Source organism: Rhinatrema bivittatum, chromosome 2 (genome assembly GCF_901001135.1).
Source record: "Rhinatrema bivittatum chromosome 2, aRhiBiv1.1, whole genome shotgun sequence".
Classification (NCBI taxonomy): domain Eukaryota; kingdom Metazoa; phylum Chordata; class Amphibia; order Gymnophiona; family Rhinatrematidae; genus Rhinatrema; species Rhinatrema bivittatum.
The window spans coordinates 134786062-134809617 of record NC_042616.1 but is presented as its reverse complement, the minus strand read 5'-3'; the positions used below and the strand labels follow the sequence as shown (position 1 = coordinate 134809617).

Genomic DNA, 23556 nt, shown 5'->3' with positions numbered 1-23556 from the left:
GAAAATGATACAATTTGACACTTTTCAGGTCAGTTAAGGTCAGTTTAGGAATGAATATGTATTCCTATTGGTTGCCCTCTTATTTATTCATGTTACCAAGGTTCCCACTGACAATATATGGGGGATGGGAAATGGAAACAGTTGGTAGCTTGACAAAAAAAGTAATGTGATCAGTCAATGTGACTAGAACTTGTGCCCTATCCCTGATACCGGGAGTGTTGTGATCTTCCTGCATGCAGTGCCGTATCCCTGATACTGGGAGTGTTGTGATCTTCCTGCACGCAGTGCCCTATCCCTGATACCAGGGGTGTTGTGATCTTCCTGCATGCAGTGCCCTATCCCTAATACCAGGAGTGTTGTGATCTTCCTGCACACAGTGCCCTAACCCTGATACCGGGAGTGTTGTGATCTTCCTGCATGCAGTGCCCTATCCCTGATACCAGGGGTGTTGTGATCTTCCTGCACTCAGTGCCATATCCCTGATACTGGGAGTGTTGTGATCTTCCTGCACACAGTGCCCTAACCCTGATACCAGGGGTGTTGTGATCTTCCTGCACACAGTGCCCTAACCCTGATACCGGGAGTGTTGTGATCTTCCTGCACGAAGTGCCCTAACCCTGATACCGGGAGTGTTGTGATCTTCCTGCACACAGTGCCCTAACCCTGATACCGGGAGTGTTGTCATCTTCCTGCACACAGTGCCCTATCCCTGATACCAGGGGTGTTGTGATCTTCCTGCACTCAGTGCCATATCCCTGATACTGGGAGTGTTGGGATCTTCCTGCACACACTAGTGCCCTAATCCTGATACCGGGAGTGTTGTGATCTTCCTGCATGCAGTGCCCTATCCCTGATACCGGGAGTGTTGTGATCTTCCTGCACACAGTGCCCTAACCCTGATACCGGGAGTGTTGTCATCTTCCTGCACGCAGTGCCGTATCCCTGCTCAGTGTAGGAAGATGACAACACCCCCGGTATCAGGGATAGGGCACTGCATGCAGGAAGATGACAACACTCCCGGTATCAGGGTTAGGGCACTGTGTGCAGGAAGATCACAACACTCCCGGTATCAGGGTTAGGGCACTTCGTGCAGGAAGATCACAACACTCCCGGTATCAGGGTTAGGGAACTGTGTGCAGGAAGATCACAACACTCCCGGTATTAGGGATAGGCACAAGTTCTAGTCACATTGACTGATCACATTACTTTTTTTGTCAAGCTACCAACCGTTTCCATTTCCCAAACCCCCCAACCATCACCTCAGTGGGAACCTTGGTAACATCAATAAATAAGAGGGCAGCCAGCCAATAGGAATACATATTCATTCCTAACTGACCTGAAAAGTGTCAATTTGTATCATTTTCTGTTAGTGCGCACTAACTCCCGGTTAGTGTGCACTAACTCCCGTTAGTGCGCACTAACCCGATTAACGATTTTTTAATGATAAATCGTTAGAATTCCTATTGTATCGTGTTCTTTAACGATTTAAGACGATTTTAAAATTATCGGACGATAATTTTAATCGTTGAAAAACGATTCACATCCCTAGTGCCAATCACTAAAAAGTAATTTATTTATTTTTTTACCTTTGCTGGCTGATCTTAGTTTTCTAATTGATTGGTCACAGGCTTTTTTTTTTCCACCTTCCCTTTCTTATTTTTTTGCCAATTCCTTTTATTTATTTATTAATTTATTTACATATTTTTGTATACCGACTTTCCTCAAAAAGAAATCAAGACGGTTAACAGAGTAAAACGTCTATACAGATCTATAAGATCATGATGACGCACACATTTCCATACATAGTTCCATTTCCAAAAATCAGTCAATTAACATCAATAATAAAATAAATCATACTATTATAATCTCTCTAAAACACATTTCTAATTGTCAATCTAAAACACATTTCTAATTGTCAAACTAAATCCTAGCTATACAACTAGGTTTTAATAGCATAAAATATTACTAAAATTACATCTAAAATAGTTTAAAAAACTTAAAGCTTAAAACAGTAACACTGGGATTCTATATTATTATGGGGTGAGTCTAAGATGTTAAATAGCTCTTTTTTTATTGTCTTTTTTTTCTATTACTTTTCTCTCCATCTTCTTCCCTCAAAAACACAGTCAGGTTCTCATTCTCACATGCATTTCTCTCTCTCTCTCTCACACACACACACACACACACACACACACACACACAGGCTCTCACTGGCACATGCTGCCTGACTCTCTCACACACAGGCTCTCTCTCACTCCTACAAGCTGTCTTGCTCAAGCACAGGCTCTCACTGTCACATGCTCTCTCTCATACAATCATTCATACACACAGTCTCTCACTGGCACATGCTGTCTCCCTCACAATCATTCATACACACAGGCTCTCACTGTCACATGCTGTCTCCCTCTCACAATCATTCATATATACAGGTTCTCACTGTCACACAGAGGCTCTCATATGCTGTCTCATATGCTGTCTCTGCAAACATTCAGGTCCTCACTCCCACACACAATCTCTCAACACATTTCATACACACACACACATCCCCTCTACAGACCCTCAGCCTCTCTCACCTCTGTGCCTCCTCTTCGCGGGTCGTCGCAGGATTGGCTCTGCAGCAGCCCTGATCTTCTCGGGCCACGGCAGCCCTGCTACCGGTCCTCTTCCTCTTCTCGGGCCGCGGTGGCCCTGTTACCGGGCCTCTTCCTTTTCTCGGCCCGTAAGCGCTGCTCCTCTTCTGCACGCGCTGATGCTCCTCCTCCTTCCTGCCCACGCGGCTCCGGCAACATTTACTTCCAGGGCCGCACATGCAGGAAGGAGGAGGAGCATCAGCACGTTTAAAAGCGATCTTTTTCTTCGGGCCGTGGTGACATGAGCCTCACGTCGGCCCTGCCGATCTGCCTGCCTGCTATTTTAGTGTCGCTGCTCAGCGGCCGCATGAGCCTCCTCGCGCCCGGGGCCATTGGCTCCCCTCGGGATACTACTGCTTGTGGCACCCCCTAATACTTTGGTTGGAAACTTTATAATACAAAAAAACCCAAATCACGTGACAGGAGTGACCGGCCCACCGGGGGAAGCCCAATCCCCCGATAGGTCAATCTGCCCCTGCAGCCACAATACCCTACTGGTGAGTGGTAGCTGCTTCTCTCCCTAGCATTGCTTCTCTTCTCAGTCAGATCACCTAAATAAACAGCTTGAAAGAAACAGGACTAGCTGGCCTTGGCACTGCAGCAAAATAAAGAATAATTAGCTTTTTCTTTCCTTAACTAGCCTATCTCTCAGTGCAGCCTCCTCTTACACCAAGTCCACCTCCCCACAGCATCGCTGGAAATAAAATGCGTTGGTCTCCTCATGCTGATCTTTATATAGTGCTGGCTCATCAGTAAAATCAACAGAGAGCACTGAATGACAGCGCTATTGGCTGCATTCAGTGCATTTCACAAAATTTCAGCGCGGATACGATGCATTCCGGTATCCATGCCAACCTGTCTGACCCTTTCCTGTGAGTCACAGTGACTCACAGGAAAGGGTCATGGGCGCTGCCATTTTGTGAAAATCCTAAGCTAGCTAGTAGCTGATGGGGGTGAAGAAAAGCGTGCGCCGCGGGGCGCACCGAATTAAACAGATAATACATTACATATGTGGGGAGTCACGATGTGTTTCGCCTCCACACGTATATAACTTATATGGCAAGATATGTTGCGGATCGCCCATATGGCGAAAACGAATGCACACCCCTACTGAATACCACTTCTGCCAGGAAGTCTTCACTGCCTTTCATCCCTCACTACACGTCCATTGTTGCCCTGATGACAGCTCTGACCCGGAAAGGGGCGGATCCCAAAAAATGGCCTCCGGCAGCAGAGGCCGCCTTTCGTCGTCTCAAGGAGGCATTCATGCAGCAACCATGCCTTCGGCACCCGGATCCGCAACGACCCTTCTTTATAGAGGTGGACGCATCTTCAGATGGAGTAGGGGCCGTCCTGAGCCAGGCCTCCGAGGGCCATAAGCTACATCCGTGTGCCTTCCTCTCCCGCCAGTTCTCGCCTGCTGAGTGGAATTATGCCATTGGCGACAAGGAGCTCTTGGCCATCAAGGTGGCCGTGGAAGAATGGTGCCCATGGCTGGAAGGGGCACAACACCAGTTTACGGTCTTCACGGACCATAAGAACTTAGAATACTTGCACCAGGCACAACGGCTCAACCCACAACAAGCCCGGTGGGCCCTGTTCTTCACCCGTTTTAATTTCATTCTCCGGTACAGACCGGCTGGGAAGAACATCAAGGCTGACGCCCTATCTCAAGTATTTGATTCAACAGAAGGTTCTGAGGAACCTCAGTACATTATTGAGCCATCCCGCATCCTCCTGTCAGCTACCACCATCATTCCGCCTGGGAAAACTCTGGTTCCGCCACGCTTACGGAAACAAGTGCTGGCATGGGCTCATGATTCCCGCTGTTCTGGCCACCCTGGGAAATCCCGCACATTGCAGACTCTGCGCCGATATTACTGGTGGCCAAAGGTAAATAAGGATGTCCGGGCCTATGTGGAATCCTGCCAGACCTGTGCCCGCCACAAGAGAATCTTCGGGTCCACCCCAGGCTTACTTCAACCATTACCCACACCTTCTGAACCGTGGAGCTACGTGGCGACGGACTTCGTGGTGGACCTGCCACTATCCAATGGCAACACGGTAATTTGGGTGGTAGTCAATCATTTTAGGAAGATGGCGCATTTCGTGCCTTTACCAGGATTGCCATCGGCACCCCAGCTGGCCCAGCTGTTCGTCCAGCACATCTTCAGGCTTCATGGCCTACCTAAAGGCATCCTGTCTGATTGTGGGCCTCAATTTACGGCCAAATTCTGGAGGGCTGTCTGCCAGAAGTTCGACATCACCCTAGATTATACATCCGGCTACCATCCACAAACCAACAGTCTCGCAGAGAGAACCAACCAGACCGGTTGGTTCTCTCTGCGAGACCTTGCGAGCAGGGCCTTGCGCCAGCGCGCAAGGCCCTGCTCGCGTAAATCTGGGCGGATTTACGCGAGCAGGGCTTTTAAAATCCGCCCGTTAGAGAATAGCCACTGCCATTAGCAATGGTTACATGGAATAGACTTAGTTTTTGGGTACTTGCCAGGTTCTTATGGCCTGGATTGGCCACTGTTGGAAATAGGATGCTGGGCTTGATGGACCCTTGGTCTGACCCAGTATGGCATTTTCTTATGTTCTTATGTTCATGAAGCAATTCCTTTGTCTATATGTTAATGAAAAACAAGATGACTGGGCTAGCCTGTTACCCTGGGCCAAATTTGCGCTGAATTCTCATATCTCTGCAGCTACGGGGGCCTCTCCGTTTCAGATAGTGTATGGGAAACAGCCACGCCTGCCACTGCCTGTCCCCATCACGGTTGCATCTCCGACAGCTCAACTCTCTGCCGATGAGCTGCATCGGCTGTGGATATCCACGCAACGTGCCCTGGTCAGGGCCGGCCAGGCAGCTAAGAGTAATGCTGACTGGCACAGAAGACCATATCCACCTCTCAAGCCGGGCCAGAAGGTTTGGTTGAGCACACAGTTCATCCGCTTGAAGCTGCCATCATTGCAACTGGCCCCGCGATTCACTGGACCGTTTCCCATCATCAGGCAGGTGAGAGCAGTCTCGTATCAACTTCGTCTCCCCCCGTCTCTCAAGATTCACAACACGTTCCACGTCTCCCTACTGAAGCCTCTGGTATTATCATGGCCTTCCAGCACGCCTCCGACTCCGCAACCTGTTGCCTCTGAAGATGACCTCACTTATCAAGTCCGAGAGGTCCTAGATGTGAGGAAACACAGGAAGAAATGAGAATACCTGATAGCATGGGAAGGCTTCGGCCCCGAGGAGAACTCCTGGGAACCTCTGGCTAACATCCTGGACTGGAATTTGCTGGAGCAGTTCCACAAGGACCATCCAGCTAAACCCAGGCCTCTGGGGAGACGCCCTAAAGAGGGGGTATTGTTGTGTTCTGCGGTTGTGGTGCCCCACGACCGCGGCCCCCTACCTGATTGGTGGCGTTTCTTCGCCCAGGAGCCCCGGGGGAGGGCTCCGACTCGGGCCATCATGCCCGCGCGGCCTCCGGCGCTGCCCGTTGCAGGGGAAGCCGTCCTGCTTCCCCCCAGCGGCATCTCCCCTCCGCGGGGGAAATCCAAAATGGCCACCACCATTCTTAAGCGCAAGGCCACGCCCCCTCCACAGAATTAAAGGGACCCATCCCTTTAAATGGCCTCACTGGTTCTCTATCAGCCAGGGCAGGGGAAGTATAAAAGGCAGCTTCCTCTGCTCATCCAGTGACTTGGCAACGTCCTCCAGCGCTGTCCAGTCTGCTTGCTTTGGTGAGTTCCTTGAGCTTTGGATCCTATTCCGTCTTGGTGTTCCTGGTTCCTGACTTCAGATTGGCTTACGGTGATTCTCTGGTTCCTGACTTCGGATTGGCAAGCGGTGATTCTCTGGTGTACGACTTCGGACTGGTGAGCGATGACCCTCTGGCACTTGACCTAGGACTCCTTCAAGACTACTGTCTCCAAGGGCCCACCTAAGTCCCAGCGGCCCAGGTCCCTACGGGCTCCTCCCAGGGGGACTGCGTGCTTCCAGGGTGAAGCTCCAGTCAACCCTTGCACCGTCTCCTGACCTCTCAAAGATCCGCCTAAGTCCCAGCGGTCTGGGTTCCTACGGGCTCCTCCTGGGGGAACCGCAGACTTCCAGGGGTGAAGACACAGCTCTTCTTCTCGACTCTTTCTCCGCTTCCACCGCTGCCACAATCTCCAGTGCCATAGGTCTGCTGGTCATATCTTCTGCTCAGCCTTGCCACCCGACGGGAGAACCTTCGGACTGCCCTCCTAAGGAATTCCATCCTCCCGTCGGCCCAAGGGTCCACAACTCGAGCTAAACAAAAAATAGGGACCTTGCCAGAGTTTTCTCCATAGTTGCTTGCTGGATTCTTCAGGACAATCTGGAGGTTTGGCTGTCTAGTGAGGCAGTGGTGGTCAGCCTGGCAGAAAGTAAACCAGTCCTACAATAAAATGATCGCCTTTAAAGAAAATCTCCTCATGGAAGATCCTATGGCTTGCAATTAAAATAAATGGGTTTTCTTCAGTGACTTCAAACTATATACCACTGAAAGGGATTTTTGTAAACTGTAAAAAAGCAAATGTGATTTTAAAAAAGTAATTTGATTTGATAATTTGGGCCAGTTACTGAGTTACAGTGTGTGATAACTTTGTTATCAGGGAGATAAAGTAAGCCATGAATTAATTCTATAGCTTAGTATTTAGAGCTCAATATTGTGAAATATGAAGTTAGAAGTCTAAATCTCAGTTCTGTGTTGCAAGACACTAAATAACTTGATTTCCCTGTTTTTAATTCCTCTATTTATTAATATACATGCGGTATATACTTTATGTGCATTTAACTCAGCATGAGTTACTGTGTCCCTCACCATGAAATAACTGTGACCTGAATTCCTCCCTACTGTTAAAATTGAAATAAAGTACTTGGGCAGATAGAAATGCATGGAAGGTAATCTGCTGTTAAAATTCTTGTCTGTTCAGTGTTTATTTTCTTCAATCAATATAATCATCAACCTTGCACTGCTTTTCTATCATTTTTTCAGAACCAGAAGCTTTGTAGTTCTCAAGAATGTGCCACAAAATCCAGATATATCATAATCAAAGTCTTTGACATTTCATATTTGAAAAAATGAAGGAGCTTGAAGATGAAATTGCCATCGTGGGAATAGGATGCAATTTTCCAGGAGGTAAACCTTGCATGAATGAAAAAAAAAAAAAGAATATTTTGTCATTATTATCCAAATAATCTAATTCCTTCTCTGGGCAAACAAATAAGCGTGGGAGTAGCTTGCTTATTGCATTGGTTACTGTCCCTAACCAATTAGGCTTGATATTTCGCTTAGATGCAGCTCCAGCACTGCTCTCTACAACAATGGTGGGGGTGGAAGGAAATTAGAACCAAAAAGTTACCAATAAGGGCCCTGACCTCAGTGGTTAGAGTAATAGATAAGTATGAGAAAAATAAGTGTGAAAGCTTGCTGGGCAGACTGGATGGGCCGTTTGGTCTTCTTCTGCCGTCATTTCTGTTTCTATGTTTCTATATATAACACTATGTAGTTCATATACATAGGGTTTGATTCTCTCAAAATCTTCTGACTCCCCCTAGGGTCAATTGGTCCCAAAACCTGAAGAAGGTATTTGTGAAGGAGGTATTTGACAAGAAAAAAAATATCCATCACTATCTATTAAAAGGTTATTTGAACTGAGCAGGAGGAGATGCCATAAACTTTTCATTATTGCCCTCCACTCTGCCTACAAGAGCTTTCACCCAGCCCTGATCAACGCTGATGGGCTGATTTACTTCTGATTTTGCCCTGTTGCATCCATGAACTTGTAGACTTATCTTCCTTGGTGATAATGGAGCTAAAAGTTCAAAGATGCACGGGGTCAAAACCAGAACTGTATCAGCCCATAAAAATCCATTTACCCATGCCTATATGCCCTTTAATTGCCTCCAGCAGCCCTTTTGTTAGTTCTTCAAAAACAGGAAAACATCTCTTTCCAAAATTCAAACTTCCCCAGTTTGAAGCAGACAGTCCAGAGGTACAGTGAGGACTTACCAGGGTGAAACCTGGGCTAGAATAACTTGTCAGGTTCAAACTAACTCTTTTATAGATGAGTCAGGGGATCACATTAAAATTAATTCTGCAAGGGAATATTAAAATATAACAAAAATATATAAACTTACTTATTAATTCCCCCAAATATTTAGGTCCTCTGAATAAATATATTTAAAAATAAAAGTACCAGTCTCCATTTACAAGTCTTGAATTCTATTCAAAGTGAAAAAGGTGCACAAACAAAATTCTCCCAGCCCTCTTTTATCTTTTTCTCAAATGTATCTCAAAATCATTATGGTTGAATCTCAAATGTGTTTTCACATTCAGTGGAATGCATTTCAACTTATTTGTGAGGATATTAAATGAGGCATGAACTGTGGTGTCAGAGTAGAGAGCTTTCCAATGTTACCTATGTACTATGCAAAACTCAGTCCTATGAGACAAGGAAATTGCTTTACAAGGCATAACCCAACAATGCAATAAAGATTTTTTTCATAGGCACAGAATGGGAAAAAGTCATCTTAGAATAAGGCCCAATGACTTCTATTTTTAGGAAAAAAGTGAACATCATTCAAATTCTCTTTTTTTCTTGAGCCATTATAATCATCAATCTTGTACTGCTATTCCATTATTTTCTCAGAATCTGAAGTTTTGTAGTTCTCAAGGCCATGCCACAAAATCCAACTATATCGATCATAGTCCATTTTTTATATTTTAGAATATATTTGAAAATATGAAGTAGCCTGAAGATGACATTGCCATCGTGGGAATAGGGAGAAATGGAGGCTGGGGGTGCTCCAGTTTTGCTTTCACTTAGCACACTTAGGAATTTTTTGAGTTCTGTGCACCCTGAAATTAGTAAGGGTGTGCAGGGAAAAAAATTCATTCTCCTTAATTGATTCGTTTTTGGGAGGTTTTTCTCATGAACTTCGGTTTCTGGAATGTTTGATTCATTTGTGTGAAAAAAAAAATCAAATATTAAAAAAAAATCAAAACCAAAATAGCCAAAAATTGATCATGGGGCCTCCCAAGTCTCCTGTCATTCACTCCCACCCACCTGGAAAAATGCCAGGACCAGGATCCGCCTGCAAGGCTTAGGCCCAGGCCAAAGCCTTTACCTTGCATAGGCTGAGGATGCTGTAGATCACCGTGGCCTTGGCCTAGGCTGGATTCTGGCCTGGACCTGACTCTGCGGCCCAGCCTAGAGACTGGGTTCTGGTGCTAGTGCCTGGCTCAGAGGCCGAGACCCAATGCTGGGGCCCCAGCCTAGACACAAACCTGATGCTGGGGCCTGGCTCAGAGGCTGGGTCATGACATCTGGGTCTCAGCCTATGCTGGAGACTGGGCCCAGACCAGATATCTCGGCCCAGCTTAAAGGCTGGGTCCCAACACCGGGGCCTCAGCCCAGACCCAAGCCCGACTCTAAGGCCTGGCCTGGAGGCCCAGGTCAGGGCTCTGGGCCTCAGCTTAGGCTGGAACCTGAGCCCAGGCCCGACACTGCAGCCTGGCCTGGAGGCTGGGTCCTGCTGCTGGGGCCTTGGCCTGGTCCCAATTCCGATGCCGGGGTCTTGACCCTGACTCAGTCCCAATGCTGGGGCTTGGCCAGGAGGTCAAGACCCGATGCCTGGGCCTTGGAGACCAGGCCTTGGAGCAGCTCCATGGATGTCCTCTTTCTTCTATTCTTCAACTGATGCTGTCCACTTGGAGTTAATTAACTCCACTGAATTCACCCCAGCAGATGGCACCATTTTGATGTGCAGCAATGGAGCCATCCGATGGGGTGAATGCACCAGAGTTAATTAACTCCGGCGTGATCTCAGCAGATGGTGTCAGTTGAAGATGAAAAGAAGAAAGAAGAGGATGTCGAGGCAGCTGCTCCAGGCCTGGCCTGGACCAGGCCCAGGTGTTAGAATCCAGCTTCCAGGCCCATCCCTGGCATAGTGCCTGGGTCCGAGTTGAGGATCAGGCTTTGGAGCCCAGCCTGGCTGTTTCTGTCGATTCACGACAGATCTGGTAAGTGTTCAGGTGGGGTAGAGCTCAGGTCTCTGCCTAGGCCCTGACAGTGGCCCAGGCCTAGGCTGAGACCGTGTCTTTGTGCTCAGGCCTAAGCCGTGGCCCCTGCTATCGGCTTCAGCCTATGCCCTAGGCAAGGCCTCAGCTTTGGGTCTAAGCCTAGGCCCAATGTATTCATTTAAAATAAATGCAATGAACAAGGTTTGTTTCATTTGGTTGGGCCCTTGATTTGTTTTGTGGCCCCACGAATGAAACAAATTGCCCTTATTTGTCCTGTTTTGCCATTCATTTTAAACAAATGCACCTCCCTAGAAATTAGCAGGTTGGTGTGGAGAGGGAGGGAAAGAGTGATGGTTGTCCAGATTTTCTTTCTTTCCCTTCTGCTCACAGAAATCTTTTCCCTCTTTTTTTCCTTCCCTCCTACATTATCCTTTTTTTTTCTTAATATAAGTTATATGTTTCTTACTCGCGACTCCCCACGTATTAAACAGATTTCTGTTTTATTCGGCCTCCTAAATAAAAATTTAAACCCCCCACCCTCCTGACCCCCCCAAGACTTACCAAAACTCCCTGGTGGTCCAGCAGGGAGTCCCTGCACTTGTTTGCCGGTTCATTATGGTGCCGATAGCTTGTGTCACAGGGGCTACCGGTGCCATTGGTCAGCCCCTGTCACATGGTCACCGGCGCCATCTTGTGCTCCTACCATGTGACAGGGGCTGACCAATGGCACCGGTAGCCCTGTGACATAGTATGGGCAAAGGCTATCGGCGCCATTTTGAGTCCTGGCATCGGACGGCCGGCATGCAGGAGGTCTCTCCGGGACCCCCATTGGACCCACAGGGACTTTTGGCCAGCTTGGAGGGGCCTCCTGACCCCCACAAGACTTGCCAAAAGTCCAGCAGGGGTCCGGGAGAGACCTCCTGCACGCAGGCCGTCCGATGCCAATACTCAAAATGGCGCCATTTTGATTCCCGGACCCTCAAAATGGCGCCGATCGCCTTTGCCCTCACTATGTGTGTCATAGTGAGGGCAAATGGCGCCATTTTGATTCCCGGACCCTCAAAATGGCGCCGATCGCCTTTGCCCTCACTATGTGTGTCATAGTGAGGGCAAATGGCACCATTTTGATTCCCGGACCCTCAAAATGGCGCCGATCGCCTTTGCCCTCACTATGTCACACATAGTGAGGGCAAAGGCGATCGGCGCCATTTTGAGTATTGGCATCGGACGGCGATTTTGAGTCTCAAAATGGCGCCGATCGCCTTTGCCCTCACTATGTGTGACATAGTGAGGGCAAAGGCGATCGGCGCCATTTTGAGTATTGGCATCGGACGGCCTGCGTGCAGGAGGTCGCTCCCGGACCCCCGCTGGACTTTTGGCAAGTCTTGTGGGGGTCAGGAGGCCCCCCCAAGCTGGCCAAAAGTCCCTGTGGGTCCAACGGGGGTCCCGGAGCAACCTTCTGCACGCCGGCCTTCCGATGCCAGGACTCAAAATGGCGCCGATACCCTTTGCCCATACTATGTCACAGGGGCTACTGGTGCCATTGGTCAGCCCCTGTCACATGACAGGAGCACAAGATGGTGCCGGTGACCATGTGACAGGGGCTGACCAATGGCACCGGTAGCCCCTGTGACACAGGCTATCGGCGCCATAATGAACCAGCAAACGAGTGCAGGGACTCCCCGCTGGACCACCAGGGAGTTTTGGTAAGTCTTGGAGAGGTCAGGAGGGTGGGGGGTTTAAATTTTTATTTAGGAAATCCTTTCCCCGTTGACTTTAATGGGAACCGGGAAACGTATTGACAGATCGACAAAGTATGAAATTCTCCATACTTCCGCATGAAACGGAATCGACCATCCACGAATATGTATCACAAATGCAACGAAAACGTTTTGGCTGCACATCCCTACTCTCCACTAGTCCTCTACTGCTCCACAGAGAGAGAGAAAAGCCAATTGTGCGCCTGTATGGCTCCTCAGTCCTCACACTGATGTGTTTCCCTGATGGTTCCATCACTTGGCCATGTGCTCAGCTTGCAGCAGACAGCACAACTGAAAGCACGGCAATGAGCCTACACTCTGCTGACTTTGCTATTGCCACCCACATCCAGCAATTCCAGTAGCTTCTGCCTGACACATTGCATGACAGAGAGCACAGCAATTCACCTCCTCTGTTTCCTCTGCTTCACTACTGACACCTAGATATTTCCGGCATTCTTCTGGAGCCTTGGCAAGTTTAGAGAAAACCAGGAGTTTATGGGTAAAACCTGACAGATCCCAGCTATTCTACTCAGGAGCTCATTCTTTAATTGAATGCACTGCTTATACCAGTAGCAGCATAAAAATAAGTAGTAATAGTAGTAATATCTTCTGACCCCTGTCTAACTACTGCCTGTATTATTACTAAAATGAAATTCTCTCCTATGAGTTGCTCAGCCTAGCACAGGTGGATACAGTGGTTTAGCAGGCCTGTAGCCCAGCTCCATTACTATGAAAAAAAGTGATACTGAGAATGCTGGTGCATACAGTGCTTGTGCCTTATCACAATAAAAACTGAGTAGGCAGTATGTGAGACTCACATTATCAGATCTTCCAAAAGTAGCAGTAAAAAAGGCTTATGCAGTTGATTATCAAGCGATAACACTAAAAATCTCTGCAAGGCTTCAGTTCACTCAAGGCTTTACTGCATCTTAACAAGCTTAAAAAGAATAACACAGAACAAATTTTATTCTGCAAATTTACATCTATTGTTCTCTGATTCCTTTTGTCAATGGTCATTTGACTATACATTTGGACAGAGACTAGGGACTAGCTGATCTACTCCTGCTCTTGTTTAATTGTCATTCCAAAGCAATCTGGTGTTTGAGCTCTTATCTCTTAATGGATATCCTCAGGATTTTAAATTCCATAGTGCTCTGGGATGGGAATTAAAGTGCTGAATCTCCTGTCGCCTGCAGCACTGTAAGTTTCATCCTATTGCAGACACTACCGATTTCTTGAACATCTAAGATCCAATCAGTGTATCTAGAAAAGACATAAAAAATATTCTAAAAATCACATTCTAGAGAAGCCTAAAAATGAGAACATAATAACATGGGGAAAAAAATTACATAAGTATAATATATATAGTCTTTGTATATTTGTTAGTAACTTATGCACAGTGTATATAATCTTTCAACAGGAGAAGGAATTGACAATTTCTGGAATGTGCTTGTTGAAGGCAGAAACTGTACTATAGAGATACCAGTAGAAAGGTTTGATCTTCAAGACTGGTATGATGCAGATGACAACAAACCTGGAAAAATACGCACCAAGAGAGCTGCACTCATTGATGGGTGAGTTTATCCAGGACAGTGGCTGGAAAAGGTTTAAAAGTTCAGGTAAATGACATGGTGACTGAGAGACAGGGCCGCCATCAGGAATTTTGAGGCCCCATACAGCCAAAATGTCTGGGCCACAAGCATTCAGTGGATAAAGTATATGCAACAATGTTTATACCTATGTGTAAACTCCACCATAGGTGTAAAAAAATAAAACAAGTCAACAAACTCAAATCACTTAGATAAATGCACAGTATCTGTCTGACGCGGCGCATACTGTCTGACGCGGCGGTGACGTCACAGCCGCGTCAGACAGTGAACGCTGGCAGGACAGAGCGCGCGGACGAGTCTCTGTCTGCGGTGCTCTGTAAATCAATGCTATGTGTGTCTAAAAGACACGCATAGCATTGATTCTCTCCCTTCTCTGGGGCCCGCACCCAGGGCCGGCTCCAGGTTTCAGTAGGCCCCTGGGCGACAGACTGTCGGAGAGAGCCTCAGTGGGCCTCTTTGCCATGAACTAATACATCCCCCAAGCGCACCTGCCGCCTGGCGGCTGCGGGCCCCCATATGTGGCAGTAGATCCTGGGGCCCCATACTGCAGGCCCAAGAATACTGCCCTGATGGCGGCCCTGCTGAGAGATGTGCCAATCTGAGTATGGGAATTTGTTTGCTCACCTACCCAATGAGTTAGAATCACAACTGAGCAGATGGGATGGGCCAATTTTCGGGCCGATTCAGTAAAGTCCGCGGGAGAGCAGATGAACGCCTGCTCTCCCAGCGCGCGCACAGGCCACTCGCTGTGCGCACAATTCTGTATTTAAATTAGGTGGTGCAGTAGAAACGGGCAAAAGGAGGCACTAGGGACACTAGTGTGTCCCTAGCGCCTTCTTTTGACCCAGAGCGGCGGCTGTCAGCGGGTTTGACAACCGATGCTCAATTTTGCCAGCGTCGGTTCTCGAGCCCGCTGACAGCCACGGGCTCGGAAACCAGACGCCGGCAAAATTGAGAGCCCGGTTTTCGGCCCGACAGCCACCGGCCCATTTTAAATATTTTTTTTCTTTTTTTTTTTAACTTTTTTTACCCTTCGGGACCTCCGACTTAATATCGCCATGATATTAAGTCAGAGGGTGCACAGAAAAGCAGTTTTTACTGCTTTTCTGTGCACTTTCCCGATTCCAGCAGAAACTAGCGCCTACCTTTGGGTAGGCGCTAATTTCTTAAAGTAAAATGTGCGGCTTGGGCTGCACATTTTACTTTCTGTATCGCGCGGGCATACCTAATAGGGCCATCAACATGCATTTGCATGTTGAGGGCGCTATTAGGTGCCGCGGGTTGGACACGCGTTTTCCGCCCCTTACTAAATAAGGGGTAAGGGAAAACGCGCATCCAAGGGCAGGTTAACAGTGCGCTCCATCAGTGTGCACTGTACTGTATCGGCCTGTTTGTTTTTTTCTGCCATCATTTACCATGTTTACCATGTTATTGTTTTCGTAATCCCAGTCAGGCTTTAATGAGATCATACTTGTTGACAAATAATTTTTCTGGACAGTTTCAAGAGGAAATGAAATTTTATCTGTAAGATATTATGACATAGTATTTGGATGTATTGAAGAGAAGAGTACTGATAATATTCATATGTACTAAGAATGATCTTAGAAATAGATAATAAATACATGTATTGTTTTGTAGATCAAAACAATCAATTCAGCAGGCACAAGGGTGAGACAGTTAACAGAGAGTCGGATTAAATGGACAATTTTCTAAGTGGAAGGGATTGGACAGTGGAGTGCCTCAGGGATCTGTATTGGGACCCTTACTTTTCAATATATTTATAAAAGATCTGGAAAGAAATACGACGAGTGAGATAATCAAATTTGCAGATGACACAATATTGTTCAGAGTAGTTAAATCACAAGCGGATTGTGATAAATTGCAGGAAGACCTTGTGAGACTGGAAAATTGGGCATCCAAATGGCAGATGAAATTTAATGTGGATAAGTGCAAGGTGATGCATATAGGGAAAAATAATCCATGCTATAATTACACAATGTTGGGTTCCGTATTAGGTGCTACAACCCAAGAAAGAGATCTAGGTGTCATAGTGGATGACCCATTGAAATCGTCGGTTCAGTGTGCTGCGGCAGTCAAAAAAGCAAACAGAATGTTGGGAATTATTAGAAAGGGAATGGTGAATAAAACGGAAAATGTCATAATGCCTCTGTATCGCTCCATGGTGAGACCGTACCTTGAATACTGTGTACAATTTTGGTCGCCGCATCTCAAAAAAAATATAATTGCGATGGAGAAGGTACAGAGAAGGGCTACCAAAATGATAAGGGGAATGGAACAACTCTCCTATGAGGAAAGACTAAAGAGGTTAAGACTTTTCAGCTTGGAGAAGAGACGACTGAGGGGGGATATGATAAAGGTGTTTAAAATCATGAGAGGTCTAGAACGGGTAGATGTGAATCGGTTATTTACTCTTTCGGATAGTAGAAAGACTAGGGGGCACTCCATGAAGTTAGCATGGGGCACATTTAAAACTAATCGGAGAAAGTTCTTTTTTACTCAACGCACAATTAAACTCTGGAATTTGTTGCCAGAGGATGTGGTTAGTGCAGTTAGTATAGCTGTGTTTAAAAAAGGATTGGATAAGTTCTTGGAGGAGAAGTCCATTACCTGCTATTAAGTTCACTTAAAGAATAGCCACTGCCATTAGCAGGTAACATGGAATAGACTTAGTTTTTGGGTACTTGCCAGGTTCTTATGGCCTGGATTGGCCACTGTTGGAAACAGGATGCTGGGCTTGATGGACCCTTGGTCTGACCCAGTATGGCATTTTCTTATGTTCTTATGCTCTTCTTAAAACTCATACGCCTAATCTGGAGAGAGGGAGGCATAGAAGGTAGAATTCAGATTGTAAAGAGGGATGCTGTAAGCTATTGGGCTACACAATAGAGCAGTAAATAAAATATAGGTCTTAAGACTAGGACTGTCACCATTGTCTTTGTCAAAAAGAATATGTTAATTCAGTCCTGGCTGTACTATTTGCTTGCATGGACTTGGGGTTCTAATTATGCCATTGATTTCCTTGAGAAAATTAGAACTAAAAATCCATGAATACACTATAGTAAATCCAAGCAGAGCCGGTACAAGGGTGTTAGGTGCTCTAGGTGAACCTTCTGCCTTGAGCCTAACCCCTTCCCTCCTCCCCCAGTCCCAGCCCCAGCCCCATCCTGACCTCATTCACTGAGATGCTGCTCGTGGCCTGCCGAGTGACTGCTTTTCTCAGCCGTGAGCAGGATGGGTACTGTTCGCAGCCAGCTGATTCTGTGCTTCTCTGGGCTGTGAGCAGGATGGGCGCCGCTCACGGCCCACCAAGTCTCTACTCCTCTACTTCTCTGGGCCACAAGCGGGATAGACTCCGCTCACACCCCCTCCAGACAGTGAGAGTACCTAGGAATGAATGGCCTCTAAAAAATATAGAACAGTGAGGGGAAGAGGCCTCACTCTCAAAGAAAACACACCAGGAGCTACCCACACCTCAAAAGCCAACTCAAAATCCATACCTATCACTTTCCTAGCCCCCTCTTATAGTCAAAGGTCCATCGACTATAGACAGCATCAGCATCAGTACTGTCAAGTGATATTCCCTTCTAACTAGATGACATTGGTAGGGATGTAGGGCCATCTAGTGGCCGATCAGGGGGTCGCCACAATGGTTACCCAGATAACTTTAGATTTAACCAGCTATATTTATGAAAATTCTGTTTATTGCATAAGACCATAAAATCATCTCAACAGAATAACAATCCATACAAATTTTTCCAATAGTAAATAATGATGAAAATTTCCATCATACTACAACCGGCTATATGTAAAAGAATATAACCGATTAAGTGCCACAGTATTAAAAAAAAAACCCATAGATTGTGAGCCTACAGGCTCTAACCAGTCTCCCACCTCCCTCCCACCCAAGCTTCAAAGGATCAGCCTGATGGGCTAAGCCTGCCACCTCCTTCCCAAAGTACCTGCCATCTCTTCATGAAAAAATATAGGAGCCGGGGGTTGGTGTTATGCTCCCCATACGCGCCCAGCCCGCACACGGGCTTGCTTACCTCACTAACTTCTCTGCAGGTCACGGGTCAACCTCCCAAGTGGCAGCTGCAAGCTCCTTCAGGCATCGGCATCCCGCAGCGGCGGTCGCCGGGCCTTCCACTGTGCGCCAGGCGTCACGCCGAATTTCGTCATCCTCAGTGGCATTGGAAACGCCGCTATGCACGCGCACACGCTCCGTCTGGTCTCTGCAGTCACCTGACGTCAAAGGAGAGAAGAACATGGAAGAAGTTGGGACTATGCATGTATTGTGGACAAGCTGGTCATGTTGTACAAACATGCCCTATATGTCCGGGAAACTGGCAGACCTAAGTCCTGTTGGAGGACTCTTATTAGTTCTAACTGCACCCTCTCCTCCACTCTCTCTTCCTGTATCCTTGATCTGTGGACTCTTAGAATATCAGACTCTTGCCCTAGTGGACTCAGGGGCAGGAGGCAATTTCATTTTGCAACGATTAGTGGAGCACTTGTGGATTCCCACCACCACTATGACGTCTCCGCTACTCCTATCTTCAATTCATGGGGAGCCCTTACAGGGTGAAGTGACTGAGCTCACTGAACCCTTGTGTTTACGGACCAGTGCTCTCCATTCTGAAACTATCTCCTTCTTTGTATTAGAGAAGGCCATGCACCCTATAGTACTGGGGCTACCGTGGCTGCAGCAGCATATGCCTCAATTCAATTGGGCTACTCTGGAGCTTTCATGTTGGGGTCCAGATTGCCATGGTAAATGTCTGATGGAGTTCTCTCCTATATCCTACATGCCAACTACCCCATTATTGCCTGGGTTGCTGCCTCAATATGCATCTTTCCAAGATGTATTTTCCAAAGAAGCCATAGACGTACTACCACCACTCAGATCTTACGACTGCACCATCAATTTGTTGCCTAACACTGAACCACCCAAAGGAAGGGTTTACCCTCTTTCCGTGGTAGAAAATAAAGCCATGTCTGAATACATACGGGAGAACATTCAGAAATGCTTCATAAGACCCTCCAAGTCTCCTGCCTGCGCAGGCTTCTTCTTTGTGGAGAAGAAGGACGGAACGTTGCATCCATGTATTGACTACAGAGGTCTAAACGAGATCACTGTGAAAGACCGTTATCCCTTACCACTCATCTCAGAGCTATTTGATAGACTACAGGGAGCCAAGATATTCTCCAAGCTTGATCTCAAGGGAGCCTATAACCTAGTTTGCATTCGCTCTGGCAATGAATGGAAGACAGCCTTCAATACCCGGGATGGGCACTTTGAATATCCTATGATGCCCTTTGGCATGTGCAAAGCCCCGGCTGTCTTCCAGAACATGATGAATAACATTCTGTGTTATCTACTCTACAAATGTGTCATTGTGTACTTAGATGACATATTGATATTTTCCCAGGACATGAACACTCATCTGGAAGATGTCAAAAGAGTGCTGCAAAGACTCAGCGAGAATCGGCTATACGCCAAGTTGTCTAAGTGCAAGTTTCACAAGGAATCAGTGCCTTTCTTAGGGTATATTGTTTCCAACCAAGGTTTCCAGATGGACCCACAGAAGCTGGAGATCATTAAGAAATGGACACAACCCACAGGTCTAAAGGCTCTTAGATGATTTCTGGGATTTACCAACTACTATAGAACATTCATCAAGAACTACTCCTCACTAACAGTCCCGCTTACAACTATGACTAAGAAAGGTGGCAATGTCGCCAATTGGTCTACAGAGGCAGTAACAGCATTCCAGAAACTGAAAGACACCTTCTCGAGCAAGCCATGCCTTTGACATCCGGATCCGACTCGGCCCTTCATTGTTGAGATCGATGCCTCAGACATAGGCGTAGGGGCTGTGCTAAGCCAGACCTGTGACTGAAAGACCTTACACCCATGTTCTTTTTTTTCTCCCGATGCTTCTAACCAGCAGAGAAGAACTACGGCATAGGCGATGAAGATGGCATTCGAGGAGTGGCACCCCGGCTTGAAGGGGCACAACATCAGATCACAGTCTTCACGGATCACAAAAATCTGGAGTACCTCCGCCACGCTCAGCACCTAAACTATAGGCAGGTGAGATGGTCCCTGTTCTTCAACAGATTTGACTTTGTGCTGAAATATTGCCCTGAAGATAAGAACGTCAGAGTAGATGCCTATCTCGCTCATTTCTCTCTGAGGACGTACATGATGAATCCCAACATATCATCGACCTGAAAAGAGTTATCATATGCTACTCACCCAGTACCTGCAGGTAAGACCGTTGTACCCAAGAACCTAAGAAAAAAGCTGTTAGCATGGGCTCACGACTCTAAACTGGCTGGATACCCTGGTCAATGCAGAATTCTGTCAAAACTACAGAAGTACTACTGGTGGCCCACCATGAAGGAAGACATGTTCTCCTACATTGCTTCTTGTTCCAATTGTGCCAGACAGTAACCGCCGCCTGGTCGTCCTTGGGGCCTACTCCAACCCTTGCCAGTGCCAGATGAGCCCTGGACTCACATTGCTACAGACTTTGTGGTAGACTTACCACTTTCAGGAGGAAACAACACCATCTGGGTAACAGTGGATCATTTCTTGAAAATGGCTCACTTCGTGGCTCTCCCTGGCTTGCCCTCAGCCATGGAGCTTGCAAAGCTTTTCATCACTCATATCTTTCTCCTACACAGCATGCCAAAGCACATTGTCTCTGATAGAGGAGCCCAAGGCATTGTGCAAGAAGTTTGATATCTCTCTCGTCTTCAGCTCTGCATACCATCCTCAGTCTAATGGGCAAATGGAGAGAATGAATAGGACACTCAAGCTGTTCATTCGTGCTTATGTGGGTACTTGTCAAAATGATTGGGCTGAACTGATGCCCTGGGCTGAATTCGCCATCAATTCTCATACAGCAACATCTACTGGATCAACACCATTTGAAGTGGTCTACGGACGACTACCATCACCACCCTTACCACTTCCACTTTCAGTGTCATCCCCGGCAGCTCAATCTACTGCCAAAGATATTCAACAACTATGGACTAAAAGTAAAGAGATGCTTCGTAAAGCAGGACAGCGAGCAAAGAAAGGCTATGATGCTCATCATGACAAGGCTCCAGAATTCCAGCCTGGTGACAAAGTCTGGCTGTCTACAAAACATCTAAGACTCAAGCTACCATCAGTTCGTTTTGCTCCACGCTTCATCAGACCCTTTCCCATTCTCTGACGACTAGGTACTCTTATGTACAGTCTGAAACTTCCACCAGCATTGAAGATTCATAATGCGTTCCATGTCTCACTATTGAAACCATTAGTCCTTAGTGAGTTCTGAACCAAGGCACATGAACCTACACCTATTGATGCAGAAGAAGACATCGAATACAAGGTAGACCCTATCCTTTTTGTTTTGTTTTTTTTTATCGAATTTTCACACTTTTTACAGACATACTGTTAGCATTCACAATAGTAAGGGAAAAGTAATACCATTTTTTTTAACAAAGAAAAAATTAGATGAGAAAACATCCCTTCTATTTAGCCCATCATTATAATAAATGGGGGAGACAATTTTGAATAAAGAGCAGAATCAAAGGAAATCTACACATTATTATACAACATTGCTTCTGAGTTAACCTAAGCATATATCCAAATACCTACTTCCTCCTGAAGCTAACTGGAATGAGAATTAAGGTACATACGTAACTGATCCGGTTCTTTAAATTTATACCTGGAATCTTTATATAGAATTAAACACTGACAAGGAAACCGGAGCAAAAATTTTGCCCCTCTTGCCAAAACCTCCCCCCGCATTTCCAGGAACTTTTTCCTTCTTAACTGTGTTATCTTGGTGAGGTCAGGGAAAATTTTAACCGGGTAGCCATAAAATTTTTGATCTTGGTTCCGAAAGAACAACTTCAGAATTGAGTCTCTTTCGACAGATGAATCTAATTGGACCCTATCCTTGATGTCAGAAAGAGAGACAGATTATGGGAATACCTCCTGTCATGGGAGGGTTATGGACCTGAAGAAAACTCTTGGGAACCTTTGGCAAATATGGATAAAGAAATGCTTTAGCAATTCCACAGAATGCATCCTCAGAAACCAAGACCAGGTAGGAGGTCTGCAGGAGGTCCTTTGAAGGGGGGTACTGTTGCGTCTGTCAGTCTCAGACAGCTTCGACCCTTGTGCCTCACCTTTTTTCTCTGCTCTCCCCGCTAGCCTTGGGAAGATGGCCACCACCGCATCTGCAAGCCGCTCTCTCCGGCGTCCCTGGAACGGCTATGTTGCCTCCCGCCATGTTTCTCCCAAAGGTCTCCTAGGGTGCACGCTACCCACATCTTTCTTCCAGCTATGGCGCGAACCTCGGGGGCATCCCCCTCGACTGACGTCACGCCATCCGGGTATTTAGCCTACGCTTATTTGCTAGCTCATTGAGTTAGCAAGGATTGGACTTGTCCGGTCTAAGCTACTGTGCCGCTTCCGTGCTGCTGCTGGAAGCTCTCTCTGCCCTTTGGGGTATTCTCTAACCTGGGTACCCGCTCCTCGGGGGCTCTCTGCTTTCCTTTCAGATGCTTTACTGGGATCAGGTACTTGCTCCTCGAGGGCCTGCTCTCCCTGCCTTGGTGCCTGTAACCATCTACCTCAGCCTGGTGTAAACCGCCAACCTTACAGCTACCATCTAGTGAGTAATCTAATTCTCAATCTGTCTTATCTACAGCTTTGCTGGACTGGGAAACCTATACCTGGATCTCCCTATACCAATTTGGTGAGATGGGTTCCCTCTGCCTAGGGTCCCTGGACTGATACCTCTGGATCACCCTACTACTGCCACTTCTGGTGGTATACATCAGCTGTACAATAAAAGATCTAATTCTGTGTTTGTGTGTCCTCAGTCTAGCCCAGTACTGTGGCTCCCCACGGGGCTCCTCCCCATGGGCATGGTCATCTGCCACAGTACCCAAAAATCCACCCAAACATCACTAAATCATAACACTTCCTCAATCTGTGCTTCATGCAATTTGCACTGCAACCCTCTTTGTTCCTGAAGGAAACCACTAAAGTGACCTTCATCCTTTCCCGTCTGGAAGAGAAGGCTCTGGCATGGGCCTCTCCCTTATGGGAACGCGTTGATCCCATACTTTCCCAGTTATCTGACTTTGTTGCTCTCTTCAAGCAGACCTTCGGAGACCCAGGCTGTCAAGCTGTATCCAGCCATGATCTGCTCCATCTTCGTCTCTGAGTATACAGTGGATTTCCGGACCCTGGCTACTGAGCTCGGGTGAGAAGAAGATTGTCTGCAAGCCATTTTCCTAGCTGGACTTTCCAGCACTCTCAAAGATGAACTTTCCATCCATGAGACTCCCACGTCTCTAGAGGACTTGATGTCCCTCACCGTGAAGATCGACCATCATCTCCGGCAGAGGCGCCTAGAAGTAAAGGCTTCCCATTCTCCTACATCACATCCCACACATGTCCTAAGTCCTCAAA

The 23556-nt window shown here is 47.0% G+C and overlaps 1 protein-coding gene across 1 annotated transcript in view; it reads left to right on the top strand.

The window, feature by feature from the left end:
* Positions 1 to 23556, top strand: part of LOC115084158 (highly reducing polyketide synthase PKS6-like) — a 198672-nt gene that overhangs the window by 19346 nt on the left and 155770 nt on the right. The window contains exons 2-3 of the mRNA XM_029588643.1: positions 7652 to 7795; positions 13862 to 14015. Coding sequence (XP_029444503.1) covers positions 7738 to 7795; positions 13862 to 14015 — 212 coding nt within the window. The 5' untranslated portion in view covers positions 7652 to 7737. The remainder of the gene's footprint in view (positions 1 to 7651; positions 7796 to 13861; positions 14016 to 23556) is intronic.